General features: G+C 35.7%; 1 protein-coding gene across 16 annotated transcripts in view; it reads left to right on the top strand.

Moving 5' to 3' along the window:
- Positions 1–14,004, top strand: part of LOC135223541 (ribosome-binding protein 1-like) — a 60,826-nt gene that overhangs the window by 20,670 nt on the left and 26,152 nt on the right. For all 16 annotated transcript variants that reach the window (XM_064262028.1, XM_064262026.1, XM_064262038.1 and 13 more), the window contains one exon: positions 6,169–6,258. In XM_064262028.1, coding sequence (XP_064118098.1) covers positions 6,169–6,258 — 90 coding nt within the window. The remainder of the gene's footprint in view (positions 1–6,168; positions 6,259–14,004) is intronic.

The following is a 14,004-nucleotide window of genomic DNA, read 5'->3' as shown; positions in this document are numbered from 1 at the left end:
TTTTTCGCTACCATATATCGCATTATTTACATATGATAATGATATTGTTTCTCATTTCTGATGATTGCATACTAAATTTCAGGCAATGACAAAAAAAGGAGCCAAAAATGAACTCTTAATCTTCAAAACTAAGCGCGCTGTGATTTTTTGAAAAAATAATTTTTTCCGCTTCCGCGCTCACTCAAAACCGGCTCCGGAATTCGGGGGAGTTTTTTATTTTTACCGCTTCGGCGTTTAAGGGTTAATAATAATTCATTATACTAAAAAAAACATCCTAAAGATTGTAGAAGGAAGAATTAGGATTACCACAAAGGCTGATTAACATTTTGCTGTTGAATGGAGTGATGACTTGATTGTTCAAATTTGTAAATCCAGTTTATTCCAAATTGTGTGTAAATACAAGAATACTCAGACTAAGTTTTCTTCTTAGTTATTTGAGTTTCATGATGGATCATTGCAGATCTTAGCTGATGAGATGGCTTTTTTGCTTAGCTTGATTGCCTGTACGTTCTTTTTTTATTGTAGTGTTAATAAGAAATGAACTTGTTTTAGTCATGTTTTGAAGTTACATCATTATTATTCATGAATTACACTGAAGTCATGTCCTCAATCTTTAATGACTATTCAGTAGGGTTTAAGAGGGATTCTAACTTTAGTGCTTATTAGATATTTAATTTTTCATGGTTTCAATGCTAGGTCTTCGTTATATTTTGGACCCTACCATGCTGTTTCTTCTGTTTCACTGGTGGTGTTTCCCTTCTCATCTCATAGCTAGACCATCTAAATCTTACAGATCACAGTTAGTTCTCCTATCTCTGAATATCTCACTTGTACCACTTTATCTTTTATAGTATGATCAATCTTCCAACACATTCCTGTCTAGTACCAGCATTTTGCAGCTGTGCAATTGCAAACAATTTTTTTTTTTTACAATTGCCCATGTATTAGAAGTGTACAAAGTATATTTTTTACTAGTCATACATTTTGGCAGTTTAATACTGCCAAAATGTATGACTAGTAAAAAATTTATCATTGTCAGTAACTTCTCTCCACTTTGGTAGGCTGTTGTCAAATTTATTTTATAATGGGCTATGGATTCTGTCCTATCCATAATTGCAGCCATTATTCTGTCATTTTTGTTGTAGTGTATTTGGAAGATAAATTGGGCAGATTTTTCAGTTCATAGATTTTTAGAACTCTATTGAATACTGCATTTTTATAGACAAGTGAGTTTTTATTTAGTATGCCAAGAAGAGATTGCTGAATTTCGAGTTTTTCATAGGTTGTGTTAGGCTCTGGATTTCTGATATGCTTCCTTCATGCTCATATATGGATGTCAAGAACCAAGTTGTACACTTTTAAGCTTCACCATATGTGAGAGAGTGGCATACCCTTTTTAGACTATATCAAATTTTTACCTATTCTGTGAGTATATAACTTGGTTTGAATTGAGGCCACCCTTCAGTACTGCGTGAAAGATGTTTGTAGAGTTATACTAAACTTTCTAAATCCGTATAGCAAATATTAGGTGCCACCTTATGTAGGATGCGTGAAGGAAGTTACATGTGAATTTTCTGGATCTAGTCCTTGTACTAGGTATGCTTTGAACCAGAATGTCACGCTTTGAACCAGAATCTCACGGCCACTTCTGGACACTTTAAATCTACTCCAGATACAGACATTTTTTTTACTTGGGAGGAAAGGTCAGAACTTTATTTTCCTGAAAAGAAGCTAGATTTTTGTATTCATTACGTTATAAGGGCAGATACATATGTGAAGAAAACATGGATGATTATATTGACTTGATTCTGCAGTACATTTGATATTAGGATTTTACCAGTATATGTGACACTGATAATGTTTATACACTTAGTATTTGAATAGGTAAATGAAATAGGAGAGAATAGGCTAGCTCTGATGAAAATGTAACTGTTTATACATATCCACATGGTGGGTCATATGAATCAAAGAACTGTACTTTACTTGCGGTTTTTCTGATATTAATTGATGTGGGCAAACTTACATATTGAGAAGCGGTGTAGTCTAGTCAACTTTTTTTTTTGCATAATTTTCAATCTTTTTGAGAATTTTAATACAATTCTTCATAACATATGTGCTCCACTTTGTTGGGCTAGACTTCTAGATAGTCTGAGTAGAGGAGTCTGTGATAAATGGATTGAAGATGGAAATAATTGTTACTGCAGAACTTGGAGATATGTGGTGCACATCATCTGTTGGGTACGATCATGAAAAAATCTTGGTTAATATAAGAAGGAAATAGTGGAAAGGCAAAATCCCTGACTTGTATCATTTACTATACAACAACTAAATTAAGATGTGGCTGAACTTATCAAATTGATCTGTTTATGTCCTTTTTCCTTTTCCTTCAATTTTCGCTGTAAGGAACAGATACAGGTCCTAACCCTTGGTACTAACTTTCCAAGGACACCAGGTGACTGATCAACATTTGCCATTTTTTATTTGGTGGGTGAGGGTTGGACAGGAACAGGTCAGATATTTTCAGGAACTTGGATACTTTTTTGTGTAAGGTAGGCTTTCACCCTCACTGCCTATTATCATGCTGAAGTATCTGATCTTTAGTGTCAGAACCAGGTCCGACTTTGTGGGGTTGATCAGTATTCCGAGGTACCGAACTTTTATACTATGTCCCTGTCTCTCTTGACGTGTTCTGCAGATGGTGCCAGAATAAGCCAATTGTCCGAGTACCTGTGTAGTTGGGTGCCCCTTCTGTGTGACCACTTTGACACCAGTTGAAACAGTAGTAAATACTTTGGGGGCTGTTGTGATGTGGACGTAAGAATCTTGCAGATCCGAGACCTTGATTGCCACCAAAATTGACTGGGCCATCTCCATTTTCAATGGAGTGAGGCAAAAGGTGTTCAGTGTTGATAGGTCTGTGAGAGGTCTCCAACCCCTGGATGCTTATCTCCCAGGAAGTAGTGGATGTAGAATCAGGATGTATTGTCCTCCATTACTTTTACTGCCCCCTTCTGTAGCATGTCTTGTATCCCCTGTTGTAGGACTCTCTCCTTTGGGGAGTGCTCTAGTAGAAAGGGAACTAGAGTGGTGTTCGAATATAAGGACATATCCCTTCCTGAGTGTTTGGATAGCCATTTCTCTGCTCCGAACTCCTACTACTCTGGCCACATGTTCCCTAGACAGCCCCCCCACCTTGGTTTGATATAGGGGTGGGGGAAACAATCCACCCTCATCCAGTGACCCCTCTTCCATCTTGTTACACTTCCTGGGACAGTCAGATAGGGAGGTATGGAAGGACTGTCTTCCTTCCTCTCGTAATCTCCCTAGATGGCTGGAGGGCTTGCTGTCGAAAATAGGGCTGGGATGGTTGTCTCGCAGGTCTTGGCGCACTGTGATGCAAGAGGGCCCTCTTGAAGCTACCTTGAATGAGGTTGATAAGTCTGTCTTTGGCGTCTTCGCTCTGTCTGTTATAGCCTGAGTTAATTGTTCAGAGGAAAGTACACTTGACTCATCCATAGGGGGGGCTGTTCTATAGGTTAAGCCAGATATCTGTTGAGATTTGTCTCTGTGCCAGTGACAGGAGGGACTCTCTCCTTTTTAGTAGGGTATTAGTCCACAGATTTACCACTTGTTTTGCCACATAAGACTAGGCTTTTCCCGCTCGTGTCATATACTCCTTAATAACGTGCCACTTTTCAGGTGGTATAGATTTTTATCTATCATCATTGCCCTTGGTATCTTTGGAGCCAGGAGAATGGCCTGCAACCATATATGAAAGCATAGGTTCGTATGTCAGGAAAATTACAAATTTCTTTTTAATTTGGTTTATTAGAATGAATCGATAATCTGAAAACCTGCAAAGAATGTGGACACATGTTGTGAAAGGCCTTGACGACTCTAGTGGATATCATAGTAGTACATTTACTTTTGAAAGGAACATTGCTGCTGGTTTTCAAGGTTGTTGCATTAGGGAGTAGCCATAGTTTTAAATGTGTACATGTGTAGCTTTTTTGCTTCTTCAAGGGCACTTGTTCTTTTTCAGGCTTGAAAACTTGACAGCAATGGTTTTATATTCCATGTGATCTGTTTTTTCATTCTTGTTGCATGTCAGTAATAAATATAGATTGACCACAACAGGATTCCAGTGTTTGGCTTCAAGCCTAAATTTTGATTCCATTCCATTCCATTGACCAGCAGGAAAGATGATACATAGTATGAAGTTTGTAGAACGTGACTGGAATGATGGTACGAGGATCACAGTAAGATTTGTGGGTTTTAGGCGAATCAAACTTTTTGGAATAGAGTGGATGGATAATTGACGGTGACTAAGAGAAAATTATTTAACAAGTTAGCATACACTTGTGGGGTATTATCTTAAGGAAAGTATGCTAGCTTGGAGTCATTACAGATTCTTGTAGCGGTTGGCTGTGAGGATGAAAATAATTTGAAAAAGTGTTCTTCAGAAAACTTGGATTGTGTGTGTGTGTGTGTGTTTTATATATATATAAATAACAAGGTTCCAAGAATTTCTATTTCACATCAGCATGCATTCATTCATATGCAACATTGAGGGTTTATATTTAAGTTTTCAATAACTTTATCATAGTGATAGATAAAAGCATAGTTCAGACCATCTATCTCTACAATTTCACTGTAGTAGATTATTTTAATGTTTAGAAAAAAATACTACTATAATGTTTAGAAAAAGATGCTTCAGTGTCTCATAGGGATTTAGTGCAGTCAGTTTACCTTATGCAGTGCACTGTAGACATTACACAAGGCTCTTTGCATTATCCCTTCAGCCCCTAGCAGAAACCCATTTCATGCCTTTTACTGTACTTGTGTTCATATTCTCTTTTCATCCATCTGACTTTCCAACCTCTCCTAACAATGGTTTCAAGATGATTTTCAGCACTGAATGACCTGATAGGTTCCAGCATTTAGTCTTTGGCCTGAATACTGCAAGGCACCTGTTGGGAGATTAATTTCTGAAAAATATAAAGAATGTACACACTTAGTGTAACATCCATTTATGAAATAGCGCAACATCCAAATGTTCAGCTGAGATTTTATGATTCTTTGGCTGTTTTTGTTGATGGATGAAGACGGTTTAAAAAAGTATTGAACATGACTTTGTGGACCCTGAGAGTTATTTTGATTAAAACTTGTGGATGCAGAGAGACTGGTCTCTACACATTTTTAGTGTATGGTATTGACATTTAAATTTTTTATACGTTTTTGTATGTTTTTATGCACTGGTATGTTGCATAAGTGTAAGATCAGAATTCATTATAATTATGCAAACAATTGTTTAACATAAAATGGTATTAGACAGTTGTGTGAAGATGTTGCTTAAATTAAAACCTATTCTATATAGAAATAGGGAATATTTGAAATAATAACATGAAATGTACACCACTTCACTGGCATATGCCTAGAAAAAAATGTACAGAAATATTCTTGGTAATAAATTGGAAGTAATGTGGCTTTACAAGATAATGTTGAAGGAAACTTTTGGTTGCTTAAACTATTGAAATGTAAATGTCCATGATTCTACCTCTTCAGTGCCAGAGGTCAATTGACTTATACAAGTTTTGACTCTGGGAAATCTCATGGATTTCATTAATACAAGTTTTGATTGGGAAATCCTATGGATTTCATTAGTCCTTTTAATGGTTATAGGTTTTTTTATAGCTATTATTATGGCTCAAAGTAAACATTAAAGTTCGTGCAAAGTTTCTGCTGAATAGTTCAAGGGTTATTGTGCTCATTCCCTGACTGATTAGTAATTTAATGCCCTGTTAAAGATGAATTTATTTTGAATTTATTTGAGAATAAGTACTGTTTTGTAATTACATTACATACTCCAAAGGTCCCCCTGAATATGGTTACCCAAGTTAATATAAATTTTTAAAATTTGTTCTTTAATTAAATATAGTATTTTATTGAACATGTGAAAAAATATATGTATTTTCAGCATATGACCTGTACCATAAACATATAAAAGTAATATTAATGGTAAGGATTTCCTGTTTCTTAATTTTATTTCGGTTGATTTGAGCCTTTCAATTAGCCTTATACTATACCCTATAATAATGTTAACTTGACAGTGTTAGCTAATGTATTTTTTCTCTTCATATCCCCTCCCTTTCCTTTTCCCTAAATCAGGATTTTTCTGGCGTCATTGACCAGGAGAGAGCCAAGGTTCGTGCCGTCCTAAGAAGAATCTCTCCTGATGTTCTAGTAGATGATGCTTTGGTGAGTACAATGAATCAGTTTCAGTATAACATATTTTCTGGTTTGAATGAACTAATGTTTTATTGATGGGTTATATTTTGATCTTTGTTTTAATGTCCTTTGATATAAAGGTCTATAACAGAAGAGATTAGGCACTTGCGTGTATGAATATGTTGCATAAGTTGTGTGTGTGTGTAAAGTACTGTATACATGTTCTTTATAGTGCTGTACATTTGTTCATGAATGTGCATACAGCATGGTCTTTGTGTACATGACCATTATGATAAACATAAACTACATACATAATGTTGATCAACTAGTATTACTGCAAAATTTTGCATTCTTGTGGCAGGAAAATAGTTTTACTGAAAAGATGAACACAGTCTTGGCACAATAGCTGCACAGACCCTAGCCCCCCACCCCCTACCCGGAAAGATTGAAGCGTGATTTCATGCTGAGTATGATCCAATTTTCTTCATTTTTAGCATGCCGAGTGTTAGACTGGACTAGGTCATTTTGCAGTCTTTGAAAAATTAAATGAAAATGGTTGAATGGTGGCAGGAGAGCTAAGATGGAATATTTTAAGAAAATTTCTGTAGTTTTCCCCTTAAACCACAGATTGTGAGTAGCATCTCGCTCTACTGTGACTTTTTTTTGTCTATTGTATGCTTGCTTCATGGTTTAATAATGTGGTTACATTATCAAGCAGAAAATGGAATGATTACAATTTATTGTCAACTGCATTTTTTTCCCTCTCGCCATTAAAAACTGCTGCTCCATGTCCGCTTGAACTGCAAAAATATTAGCAGAGTTTTTCATGGATATTGTTCTACTTAAGAGCCAGGCTAAACATAACATGCAGCAGCCCAGGCTGGGGAAACTTTGATGACAGCCAGTTTAAGAATAAAACATCAATGGAAAGTTCTAAAAATTCTCGCTACCTTCCATGAGAAGTTGAAAAAGACTATTTACAGCCCCTTGTATGGCCTCTTTTACAAGACAATTGTAAATTTTACTAAGTTATACGTAGTACATGTTTTCTCTAACAAATTATTTTATATTTTGTAAAATTATAATTACAGCACACACTATCAAAACAGCTAAGAACTAAAATCAGTAACAAATTCCAAGTCTATTTGTTGTAAAATATTTTTGTAAATTTACTTAATAGTATCAAAGATGCAGTAAGTGTTTTTATTATATTTGCCTTTTCTAATATTTCTTTGTACTTTTCTTTACAAAATTTAAATTATAACTAACATACTTTCATAAAAGATAAGAACTAGAACCATCAGCAACCTCTGGGTACATTTATGAGCAAATATATAAAAAGATGTCAGACTAACTCATGAGCTGCCTAAAATCAGCAATCTCAGCCAGTCTCAAAGTTGCCATTAGTGAATATACATATGGGCAAGAGAAGTGATGGAACATTGCCCACCCGATTTCTCCAAAACGATGGCGCATAATATTGATGCTCACCATGAGTGAATCTGTCCACCACCCAAAGCCTGTTATTGTTACTCATATAAGGGTATCTGTTCATTAATGGTTAACAAGATGGAATCATTTCACTGTTTAACTGTGTGCTAAAAACATTGCATGGATGTCCTTATTAGCGGAAAGTTATTTCTAATGCCACTGGATGGCAGCCTAGTGACAATTTTTTGTCAGAGTAAAAACTTGAGAATTTATCCTGTTAAATGTGCATTTTAGTCCAGTGCCAGGCCATTAGACCAAACTTCTATAAATCAGTCTTAACAGCATGGATAGTGTCTGACTATCTCACATTTTTCCCTTGTGGCCAGATTGAATATTAGTGAAGGAACCATTAAGTGAATGGCAGGTGGTATCTGGTGAAAATATGGAAGGCTGAATTACTCAGACAAAATTTTCTTTATTACTAATTTATTCTAGAGCTACTACTACACAATCAAACAATGGAATTTTGGTCCCTTTACAGTTCAAGGATACCAAAATCAGAGCAAATGACAAATATAGATATACATATGTACATATAATACAATGAAACTCTTACTTTCCTGAAAAATAAGGAATTTCCAAGGAAAACATGTATACCACTTTCACACCTCGCACGCACTTGAGCACACACAAATTTTCTACAACTACTTAATCTATGAAATCACTATAAACACAAGCAATTAACTTTGCATATCAAATATACTACAAAAATAGTTCAGCAATAATAGAACACACACACATATATATGTATACAATACATACATATATATCTATAATTATATATAATAGTATATATATATATATATATATATACTATGTATATATTATCATATATAATCTTATTAATCTATATATATAATATAGTATATAATTACTATATATTAATTATACTTATATATATATATATAGATATATGATATACTATATATATATATTCTTATATTTTTATATTTTATATTATATAATATATTGCCCTTTACAACAATAGGGTCTTTAATCCAATCAGAAAAAAAGAAAATCTTTGTATCACTACAAATAAACTGATATACACCACTGTAACAAGAAGTATATTTTCGTTAACAGAAATACAACTGTACCTGGGATTCAATCCAACATTATGTCTGTACACTGAACTTTAACACCAGGGACTTGAGTACATTATCACAATATGTAATTCATGATGACCTTTTCAACATTAACATTATTCTCATAATTGAGAATAATAGCCAACTCACATTTTCTGTAATATATATTGATCCAACAATTCTATTTACTATGGTTGTACACCAGGCATTTGCTCAAGTCACAAAGTCACTTTAAAGGATATTAGGCCAATTTCAAAATCTAATTCATAAGAAAAATGAGAACCATACATTGGAAGGGGAGAAGTTCCATGCCTTTAACGAAAAGGAAAAAAAATCATTAAAAACAAACTAACAAGAAACAAAAAATAGACCTAAGAAATATTGATTAAATAAATATTAATCTTTTCCAAAAAAAAATTCCATTGCCTTACTGAAAAAATCCTACACTCACATTCCCCTTAACAGAGAAGGTAAACTTCTTTACCCTTCTCACACTGAAAACCTCTTTGCTATCCATTCATACTCTACTACTGAACCTTGACTTCTGGTCCATGGTCTGTCATTCAGATTCACCCACAATTGCTCTATCCTGTACTTCTGGACTTGGACCACTCAAACTTTCTTGACTTCAGGTCGGTTCTATCTCCCCAATACCCAACAGCAAACGCATCACTTCTTCCACACACTTCCACCACTCTCATCCTCCAGTCCAGACTACTGGGAATCCCCCGCATCACACTTCCAGTCATTCCCAACTCCTCTTCGTTCACATTTAAACCTGCATTCAACTACTCTGCCTCTCCAGTTAACAGAAAACCAGAAATACTGTATATATCTTCATTATCAGTTAACTTGAACATTTGTTCTATTGGCTATTAAATCAACCCCTTCTGTATCCCAAACAAACCTTCAAAATCATATTTGCCACCTGCCGAACTTTCGTCAAACAACTTAGCAAAAGTCTTCTCTCCAGTTCCCTTTACAGACTTTCTCTTTTTCCAACGTTTCTTCCTCTTCGTAACCACCTATTGTTTATTTCATTTCCCAAGAAACTATCTTCCTCCTTCTTCAACAACTTCCCTACTGTTCTCTCTTGCAAGCCAAGACTTCCATTATAGGATGTATTTTTTAAGTATGTATTCTGGAGATTCTCTCCACTTCTTAACTGATTATGATGGGCTTGTATTTCCTCTTTTTCTCATTTTTAATTTTCATGCACTAAAATATAACCCGACCCATTTCACCAAACCCTTTTTACCATGTATGGTACTTCATATTTGTCCCGTATTTTATTTGAATTGACTATTAATCTGCCTTTTTTGATGACTTCCTTTAACAATTTATCCCCAACTTTATAGCTCAAATCTTTCGTTACCTTGTCTACACATCTCCTGCTCCTCCTCACTTACTTAAAATTGCCTTTACAAATCTTCCATAATTCATTATATGTATATTCGCTTGGAGATAGGCCAGTGCTTTTATATACTGTATACCTATATTGATATGAAATAAACAACAGAGAAAGCCTTACCTAAACATAAATCCCATTCATTCCATTTTTCTGGCCCCCATTCTCTCACCATTTGCTCAGAAGGTCTTCCAACAAACTCAAGCCCTTTGTCACTCAGCATTCGCCCAGTCATATTCGCACACACAGGCAACAAACTTGTACTGACCACCCTCGCTACATTCGCACTAGTCTTATTCTTTACAGGCACACAACTCTGAAACTTTTGTGGTGCACCATCACTACTGCTTCTAGATCCCCCCTCTTGCAGGTGGCAGAAAAGAAACGCAATCAATCGCCACTAACTCAAATGGCTCTTTCATGCTTAACTCCAGCACAGGCGTAGAATATTTCTGTGAAAAATTCTGTGAATAGGCGAATTTTCCGAAAATAATGGTTATGTATGGCCCATTGAAAAATTTGCGAAAAGTGGGGGTCCATTAAACAGAAAAACATAGATTTGCAACAAATACAAGGGCAAAATCAATTTTGAAGACAGGTGGACTGTAGCTCTTAAAGACAGGTTGACTGAAGAGCGACTGGGAGAGGCCAACAAGACTAAAGGACCCAACCAAAGCAAGATATCAACAAGTTAAAAGGAAGCTGTCAAGGAATTTAAAAACAACAAAAACATAGTTATACGCAAAGATGACAAAACAGCTATGTAAGTGGTAATCTACAGACAAGAATACAAGAGGATGGACTACATTTTAAACAACACCACAAAATTAATTAAAATTCACAAAGACCCTACTGACCAGTTGAAGGAGAAAATGGCAAGACAAACAAAGGAGGCTAACACACAATGCCATGAAAACATTTTACCAAACATTGTTGGGGGGAGACTTCCTGGACATCGTTGTGGATAGTAAAGAGACAAAAACAACCATCCACTCAGCCCAATCTATAAATCACATCCCCCACCCTACAAAATAGCCAAGACTTTGAACAGCACAATTACCCCGTACATACCAATCATTTCTTTCACGAAGTATTCATTCATTTACCATAATTCAATTTATTTAACCTTCATGACGGCGCTGAATGGCCTTCTTGACCCCAAGCCTGGGCTTTAGCCCTAAATGTCATACATCTATCCGTACGTACCGATGAAGTTCCTGCCAAGATCAGCGACAAAATTCAGGCATCCTGAAAACCAAACACACAACCAACAAAATTGCACTCATGAACACAGAGCCTTTTCACTAATGTACCAATAGACACCATAATAGATATGACCCTTAACCAAATGTACTACTTAACCGGAACTTTGAAGGAGTATGAAAAACAGAAGTAAAGAAATAAGAGCAAGTCTGCATAAAAAAAGTCAATACCACAAGTTGATTGCTTACAACAAAAAGTGTGATGGAATCTGTTTTCTATGTATTTGTATTTAATGCTTAAAAAAAAAGCATAGTAGATGCAAGTGACTTCATGACATAAGCGAATACCACAGGAAAAATAATAAGCAGAAATTCGAACCGAGCGCTTTCGTCCTTAATAAGACATCGTCGAGGCACAGATGAAATACATTTGAAAAGAAAGTTACAAGGTAAACAAAAATATCAAGAACACCAGATGGTTAATTGTCAAAAAGGTAAAAGTCAGAGAGATATTTCAGGGCTTTGTATCACACTAGTCATTTCTTGCTCGTGGTTTTGGCCAGCATCCAGCCTCGATGCTCGCAAGCGAGCAAAAGTGTTGTATCGTCACACTAGGAACTCGTGGTTTCGAGGAGCCGTAGGAAAAGTAAACAAAACTGATCATCTGATTATCATCATGGCGCCCAGAAATTGTCGGACTGTTGCAAGATGCGCTGCAGTGGTTTATTTCTCGGAAACTTACGTGAATGCAAGAGTAACAAAAAACGTTTGTGGGTTCAAGAGTGGCTCAGGAGAGTATGTCCTATCAGCAGCAGCCATCTTGTTTGTTTACACTATGCTGTGGCTTGCGGCTCGTGCTGGCTGCTTCCCGTCCTGTTCGGAAGCAAGAATCTTGAGCTAAAAGCTCCCGGTTTTTCATTCTCGGCAGCAACGGCTCGCTGCTCGAGAAAAAATGCCTAGTGTGAGGCCAGCTTCCGTTTCCCTTATGGTTGTCTCTGGTTTTATTTGGTGACCGTGTGATCTCCGATTATCCTGTGATCCCCGATTATCTTGGGTTACCTTTTTGTTTTGATTTTTACCTTTTTTGACAATTAACCATCTGGTATTCTTGATCTTTTTGTTTACCTTGTAACTTTCTTTTCAAATGTATTCCATCTGTGCCTCGACGATGTCTTATTTCGATGTCTTATTTAAGGACGAAAGCGCTCTGTTCGAATTTCTGCCTAATTGTCCTGAGGTATGCATATACATATATATATATATATATATATATATATATATATATATATATATATATATATATATTTTATATATATATATTTTATATATATATATATATATATATATATATATATCTTATATATATATATTATATATATATAATACACATACATATACATACATTATATATATATATATATATGACTGGTATAAATGTTCTGTAACAACAGAGTTCCATCTAATAAAAGGAGCCCATACCAAAAATAGAGAAAAAGTACTATATTTCAGAGAACTGCTGTCTCCCTCTTCAGGTAGATGAATGAGAAAAGTTCACAGAAAAGGGGGTGGTATTTAATACCAAGAGGTCCATCCACAAACAAGCCATTTTAAGTCACCCCCGCTGATAATCTTCCTCTAATCTTCTTAAGGGTTGGTTGAATGAAGACGTTGTCGATCGTGTCCGAAATCCATCCTCCTTTTGAGATGTTCATTACCTGCCTCTCTTTTATTAAGGCCGATTCCATCATTTGACTCTTGTACCGGCAGTTGCTGCTATAAATTACACGTGACAAATTCCAGTTTATTCTATGGTTATGTTCATTTATATGGTTGAAAATAGCCGAGTTCTGTTGTCCATACCTAACTGACCGTTTGTGTTGTATTAATCTCTGGGGAAGGGATTTACCTGTAAATCCGATGTAAGATTGGTCACAGTCCTTGGCATGGGATTTCGTATACCCCAGAGTCCTTTGGAGATGTCTTTTGTTGGACGTTAATCAGGGATTTGGCTAAGGTGTTTGGGTAAGTAAATACAAAAGGGTTCGATTTTCCGAGGGGTTGGTTATTCTCTTAATCGTGTCCAGGTGGGAATTATTATTTTATTGTTGGGTGTATCTTGGTCTTGTCTTTAGGGGGTCGGTAGAAAATTACGTTAGCTTTGTGAATTGCTTCTCAATTATATGGTCAGGATATTTTAAAGACGAAAGTTGCTTGCGAATTAGTTCAAATTCTTTTTCCAGGAATTCTGGGGACAATTCGTAAGGCTCTTAAGAACAAGTTACTAGCTACACCTATTTTGATAGAAATGTCATGATAGCTAAAGTAGTGAATGTATGAAAGTGAGAAACGTTGGTTTTCTGTATATGGTAAATTTGTATTCTGTCGTATCTCTGATTATTAAAACATCAAGAAAAGGAATTTTGTTGTCTGTTTCCCATTCAACTTTAAATTTGATGCTGGCACTAATGTGTTTAATTTCGAGAGGAATTCATTGAAATTGCCCCACCTATTATCCCCAAAATGTTAGGATATCATCCACGTATCTCATCCACAGCATGTTTTTGGGTTTTATTGCATTTATTACTGTAGT

This window comes from Macrobrachium nipponense, chromosome 10, assembly GCF_015104395.2.
Source record: "Macrobrachium nipponense isolate FS-2020 chromosome 10, ASM1510439v2, whole genome shotgun sequence".
In the NCBI taxonomy this organism is placed as follows: domain Eukaryota; kingdom Metazoa; phylum Arthropoda; class Malacostraca; order Decapoda; family Palaemonidae; genus Macrobrachium; species Macrobrachium nipponense.
This window is presented reverse-complemented; position numbering and strand designations above follow the sequence as displayed.